General features: G+C 34.5%; 1 protein-coding gene across 1 annotated transcript; it reads left to right on the forward strand.

The window, feature by feature from the left end:
* The first annotated feature begins 4,298 nt into the window (after positions 1-4,298).
* On the forward strand, positions 4,299-6,267 carry LOC113284232 (probable N-acetyltransferase HLS1). Its single transcript, XM_026533643.1, has 2 exons — positions 4,299-4,687; positions 4,766-6,267. Exons 1-2 carry the CDS (start codon positions 4,460-4,462, stop codon positions 5,804-5,806), a joined length of 1,269 nt encoding a protein of 422 aa, XP_026389428.1. The 5' UTR covers positions 4,299-4,459; the 3' UTR covers positions 5,807-6,267.
* Positions 6,268-7,489: the final 1,222 nt, after the last annotated feature.

A 7,489-nucleotide genomic window follows, 5' to 3' on the forward strand; every position in this document is an offset into this window, starting at 1 on the left:
ATTTTACAGTAATGATTCCAAAAATTATTACCAAAAACAGAAATGTTTACAGTAATCATACTAATGTTTACACTAATTTCATTTTCCCTGAATCAAATTACAACACAATTTTCATTTGTATTGGCTACACAAACAAACCCTAATTTGTACTTTCTGAAATCTACCCACTAGGTTTTCATATCCACAATTTATCAAAAACCCTTTCACCCTGCAGCCATCACCAACTCAGTTTAAATCTCAAATCGTCACAAACCCTAACTTCAGATTATAACAACATCATCTCAAACCAATTTCATAATCACATTCCCTGAATCGAAAAATCAAAAATCATAATCACATATCCAAAATCGCAAACCAATTTCACAAACCCTAACCCCAAATCGTAAAGCATATACCAAATCAAACAGATCAAATGTAGAAAGATACTCATCACATGGTTAATCACAAACCCTAAAACGTCAAATTTCTGAACAAAAAACTTACCTGTTCGTCACCAGGAAGAGAAAACCTGCCTCTTATCTACTCCGTCTCATTTATCTTATCGATCTGCAGTTCCCTTTGTCCTTCCGGTCTATCAATCTCAATCTCTCGATCTCTCGATCTCTCTCGCCTGTAACCCTATCGCTCTCTGAACTATCTGGGAAAATTTTCGATTCCTTTTTGTGGCTGAAAATCGACACAGATGAAGATAATACCTATAGCACACGTACGAAACACACTTTTGCTACAGGTGTCAGTCCTTGACCACGTGTCCTTGAAATAGATGCCCACGTGTTAAGAGAACCATATCAGTACGTGTCGGGTATTTTTTCTTGCGAAGGGCAAAAATGAAAAATCACACTATAGTTGACTGGTCAAAGGTAGTGAAAATGCCCCAATTTTGACCAAAATTTGAAAACTAACATAATGGGGCATTTTGATTTCGTGCCTAACGTTCGGGGCATTTTCAAACCTGGGGGTCGATTTTGGGGCATTTTATCCTTTAACCCTTGAAGATAACCTATCTGCATGTCGAGTATAGGCAGTGCAGCACTACTGACTAACAAAAAAACAATTAACAGAATAAGACTAATAAAATTGGCAGAAATAGGTGGCCAAAGGGCGTTGACAATTGATCAAGTAGCCGATGACTAACTCAAATACCAAGTTATTTCAAGATTTTTATGGCCATAAGACCATAAAAGTCTTTGGAAATGACATGTTCTTAATCTTTTTTGCTTAGCCAAAGTAGTGAGACTAGATTCTTTTAACTTTTTCTCAATTTCGTCCAGCTCAAGTAACTCTTATTAATCATCCAAAATGTGGACATGATCAATTTGGTTCACAATCCTACAACTAAACATATGAAAACAATCATAAGCATAACATATGATTGTAATTAATGAAAATCTTCCGGATCAAAGAAATGGAAAGGAGAGTTAATGTTTATCCTTCCTTCTGGTCATAGTCTTGGAAACGTGAAGGTAGTATATTTATAGTACTATGAGTGTTAGTTTCATGAGATGTAAATTTGGCAAATATGGACAGTGTGATTAGATGGCCTATCTTATCAATATAGAATGGATCAAGACATGTGATTGGTTTTGCCTTGCCTAAATTATTATTTTTGACCATAGAGTATGGTCTAACTGTAAATTATAACGAAGAATCAGTATGCTAATTATCTACAGATCAAAATTTTTTTTAATAGTAAGTAAAAAGAGAGAACCAAATTTGCAAATCACTACACTAGACAAGATTCTATTTACCTAAGATTTCACTATATCTTGTGGGGTTAAAAATCCTAGTTCCGCCACAACAAATGATGAAAACTTTAAATATATTTTCCAAAACTTAAAGCATGGAACAAACATGCTTCCGGTATTCTTCAGGCTAATAATGAATGTAAAGTGAAATTTACAGATTTTGGATTAAATGACAATCTTATCGAATCGTATAATCGTATTGGTGTGTTTCATCGTGTAGAAGATTATGTTGCAAGAATAATTTGATAAATAATGATTCGAGGATGGGAATAAGAATAGGATATGCATTAGTGAAATTAAACTAGTGAGATATGGATCATGGACTGCAGCTAATTTGGCTGTATTGTAATGCACTCAATTCTTAATATTATGCGCCTAATAAATCAAATTTAGTAATTCAAAGATTCCATTTAAAGATATCTGTTGATTCTCATGCATCAATCAAATTATGTCTTTAAAGTTGGCGAGTAACTGTCTCTTCAATTAAAAATAGTGCTTGAAAAAAGAGTCATGGGCTGCGATTGTGACTGACGGTCATTTTAACGTTTCGGGTTTAAACCATTTTACATAAATTGTTTGGCAAAATATATGCAAGGCTGCTACATGATTATCAAATTTCATGGAGTGTTCCTACTTACTAGTACTAAGAAAATGTTTTAATAGTCCTGAAAAAACAAATTTTTAACTTCATTCCATAATAACTTCTAAAAACAAAATAGCTACCATATATATTTCACGATTTATAAAGGGGATACAAGCATTACTAAGTGCTGATACCATTTCATTGATCCAACGGCCAGGAACGGTGGGATTTTTTGTCCTATATGAAACGGTATCAACACTTAATAATGCTGGTATCCTTTTTATAAATCATAATATTTTTCTTGTGAAGCAAATTTGTTTTACTTCTGATTTTTGAATACTATTTATTTCTGCTTCTGTTTACTAAACTTGTTATGAGCAAAAACTATCGTTTGATCATATGGAGTTCGGAAACTGCCCGCCCCATGTAGTAGTAATTTAAATTACGACAACAGTCTAAATAGTTTTTGTATTTGACAAAGTGAAACGGAAGAAGAGAAAAAAAAGATTGTAACTATTAACAACCAGGATAACATAAGTATAAAAGACAATTACTTTGCTTAACATCGACAGTTTAAGCAAAATTATTATTTTTAACTTTTGAGAATGACTTTTGTTTATGGTTGACAAACAAATAATCTTGTATATAACTTTGCATGTGCATTTTTAGGTTCTGTTTTCACAAGTCTTGAAGTTCTAGCACCATTTGTCCTTCTAGAGATGCCACTATTGAAAGCAAACAAAATCCAAAATAAGCTTTCAAAGCCAGTTCTTTGAGCTGATCAATAGAGACCCGATAAAGAGTTCATTTTGCTCTACAACTAATTAAAAACCTCTAAGTAAACGATTACGCAACTGATTAAGTGGCTAATCTCCTTTTCTGACTTTATTAAGTATAATCGTTAGGGGCAGTTAATCAAACTTTCATGTATAAGAATATCGCTTTTGGAGCGAAATTAAGGAGAGCAAGGGAGGACCACAGCAGCATTCGACCAGGCGAACTAATGGATTCATACATAAATTCTTTTCGACTAAACAAATAACCCGACAATGCCAGAAGGTTTAACACTAATTTATGCTTATAATCTTGTAGATAACCTATTTTAATTCAGGACTAATCATTTTTCGTGTGTTTTCCATAGAGAAAAATGCTAATTATTTCTGGAAGATTAATAATTAGCTAACCATCTTAATCTCGGTACCTTAATTAGTGTACGTGGAACTCTGTGGTGCGTTGAGTACTCATTTAGTCTTTACTGATTGTGTGTTCCATCATTTTGACAAGATCTAGTGGAAAAGGAATTCTGCTACAGCTGATCAACATCTGTTAATGCTTATAATTATTTAAACATTCCAGACAAATCTGAATTATATGTTCTTTTTTGTACAAAAGGAATAACCAAACACACTACAGTTTAACACTACAGTATAGTTTAACTGAATATCATTAATCAAATAAAAATAAGTTTTTATCAGTCCAAAATACAAGAATTTATTCTCACCAAATCACAATTAAAAAAAGTTTGGCTTTGATGATTATGTTTCTAGAAGTGTAATTAGTGGATAGTTTGAGTTGTTAATCATGACTCAATGGTTAATCACCCAATTGAGATATACGGCGTGTCGATGTCCAATAGGAAGTGCGGAACTTCACCATGAGTGCATTTTTAATTAGATTTTTTAATTACTATTAGTGGTCCATTTAGCTTTTAGGATTATAATTAAGTTCTTCCCACCATTGTCATGGACCATGGTGTAAGCAGGGGTGCATCAGCAGCAGCATGGCGTGAGCCTGAGCTGATATACCCACTACAACCAACTTGTACTGCAAAATTTTATACGTACATATCTGGTTAGATGGGGACAAAAACACTAGCTTAATCCAACCCTTTATTCGTTAATTCTAATCTTCAAGTACCGCATATAATAATAAAAGGTCCACAATATCTAATATTATTAATCAAATCAAAGTTATTATAATTAATTATAATTGTGGTTGATGATGACACTTATCATTTCCTCATCTTATATAAATACCCTTAATTTCTCCACAATCTTGTACTTAATCAAATTAGCTTAATTAAGGTTATATTCATCCATAACCACTCTTCTTTTAAGCAACTGTAGTTAGTATGGGATCAACTGATTTAATGAACGGAATTTCACCGGTGCCGTTGACGATAAATGATAAAGTTTATGTAACAATAAGGAACTACGACAGGGAAATCGATAAATCTCGTGTAGAAGATCTCGAGCGAAGGTGTGAAGTTGGTTCTGCAGATAGCATGTTTCATCTCTTCACAGACACCATGGGAGACCCCATCTGCAGGATAAAGAACAGCCCACTCTACAAAATGCTGGTACGTATACGATAGTTATGCACCAATTATTATGTTTTGAAATTTTCCTGTAGCGTCGTTAAATTTTGCTCGTTTTAGGTGGCAGAGTTGGATAATGAGCTTGTTGGTGTTATTCAAGGATCTATAAAGACTGTAACAGTGAGTAGCTGCAACCAAATAATTGTAGGCTACATCTTGGGTCTTAGAGTATCACCTGTTCATAGACGAAAACGCATTGCTTTGAGTCTCGTTCGAAGTGTAGAAGAATGGTTCATCACCAATCACGTTGATTTCGCGTACATGGCCACCGAGAAAAACAACGAAGCCTCAGTTAAGCTCTTCATGGACAAACTTGGGTTTATCGAATTCAGAAATCTATCGATATTAGTCAATCCAGTTCGCCACTGGGTCATAAACTTACCAACCAGTGTTGAAATCATGAAGCTGAAAGTAGAACAGGCGGAGCTTCTCTACGGGAGATTCGTCGCGTCAACTGATTTCTTGCCTCATGACATTGATACAATCCTTAAGAACAAACTCAGTTTAGGTACATGGATAGCTTTTCCTAGAGGTGAATCATGGTGTGATCATCACTTGGAGACTAATGGGCTCAACGGGTCCGGATTAGATGCAGCGGACAAGCCTGGCAACAATTGGGCGATGCTTAGTGTATGGAACTGTGGTGATCTTTTCAAGTTGAGAGTTGGAAGAGCACCAATGTCATGCCACATATATGCGAAAAGCTCGAGAGTGATTGATCGATTCTTCCCGTTCTTGAATGTACCTTCTGTACCTGATGTTTTCAATCCGTTCGGATTCTACTTCATGTACGGTCTGCGTTGCGAGGGGCCGGATTCTGGTCCACTTATGCGTACTTTGTGCCAATATGTACACAACATGGCTGTTAGAAATGATTCATGCAAGGTTATAGTTACCGAAGTTGGAGAATGGGACAGTACTCTGAGACTTCATATCCCGAACTCGAAACTATTATCAAGACCTGATCAAGATTTATGGTGCATAAAACCATTGAAAACTGATCAACATAATCTTGATCAAGAAAAACATACGGCTTTGTTCGACTTGACAGGAACCAAACCTCCAACGTCTTCGTTTTTCGTCGATCCAAGAGAAGTATGAAAGAAAACATGTATAGTTGTACACCATTATTATAAGATCGCCAAGAACACCTGATCATGTACTTGACATTATTATTACCACATTCATCGTTTTCTTAATGCCGTCCCGAAAGTACGTACACACACTCATTATCTTTTCTTTAATAGTCAGACAATGTGAAAGCTCGACACTTTGTTAGGTATTTATTAGAAGACAGTTTTCTAAGGCTCATTAAGTTTTGAAGTCTTGATCAAGAAATTTGGAGAGACGTCGACATCGAGTTCATCATTCCACCAAACTAGTAGTACCAAATGTATCCATTCCATTTCTGTAACTGTTACTTTGTATTTACACACAGTAGTTTTGTTTTTGTGGTATTAGTAAATGGTGATAAGTCTAAGTTTAGATAAACAATTATAAGTTAGGTAAATATTCTTATTATACTAAAACAAGGAATTGAAGCAAACTATATATTGAAAACGTATACATATTTCACCTTTTTCTTTCGTTTTCTCTAATCATAATGCATGTGTAATTCTATCAACAAATGAACGATGATTACGAAGATAAAGACGACGACAAAATTTAGTGATTCTTATTGGTTAGATTGCGACGACGACGTGATGGGTATAGGACATGATTGTATGAATAGCTAGATAACCAAAGTTCTGTTTGCAAGCTAAGCACCCAATAAGTTTTCTTTCTGAGATTTGACGTCTTGTAAATCTATGAGAACAAGCTGGTTGGGGTAGAGAGATTCAGGATTAGATGGAGTAGGATTTGTCATCACAAAATTTTATCAATATTCAATTGAGATAGAGGTAAAATTGGAGGCAATATAGCTAATTCATAAGCCAAACAGAGAAATATGGTTTTTATTATGTAGTTTTTATAGATGTTGAGGTGCCCATTAACTCAAAAAATATATACGTCATATTTTTGTTTTTGACTTTGTTTTTATGAGATGACCATAGTGGTACAAGAATATAAGAAGATTTGTTTGTTTTGTCAGCAAAATTTCCATCAAATCCCCTTCCGAATCTGGTGTTACTCTGTATATAAAAACTTCATTTATTCCTTGTTCTTGATCTCGCTTGTGGCTTTTGAGTTTTGTCTTCATACAACTTTCTAGTGTCAGTGACTAAGTGATTATTGGATCTCTGAACCATTCGATATCAAACCCTGTAGAAAATCTGATATCAAACACTTAATGAAAAGAACACAAGACTAAACTCAAACAAGCTTCACTTAATTCATATATTTCGACTGATGGCTTAACAACCTATTTATATGATTCACAAACTTGACTCTCAAGTAAAAAGACTTTCCTAATCAAAAACAAACTCTAACAAGAAACTTCTAGACAATTCTCACGCAAGCAAACTCTTAAAACAAGTAATACTTGTAACCCAAGTAAACTTCTAAAAATTGTACCATGGATCAACAACACTTGTTTATCCATCCACTTCATGTCAACTGTACCAGTTGATCACACCACATTGGATCAACTCTCATAGTTGATCCACACTACTTGGATCAACAACATTATTGATCCCTTTTGTCTTCTTTATAGTATCTTGGTTTATTTCTCAACATCCTCCCTTAAACCAAGATACTCTTTACTAATCATTCTCAACTTTCCACGCAAGTAAATGAAAGTGTTAGACTTCAAAGACTTGGTGAAAATATCTGCTACTTGCTCTT

This window comes from Papaver somniferum, chromosome 5 (assembly GCF_003573695.1).
Source record: "Papaver somniferum cultivar HN1 chromosome 5, ASM357369v1, whole genome shotgun sequence".
Taxonomy (NCBI): domain Eukaryota; kingdom Viridiplantae; phylum Streptophyta; class Magnoliopsida; order Ranunculales; family Papaveraceae; genus Papaver; species Papaver somniferum.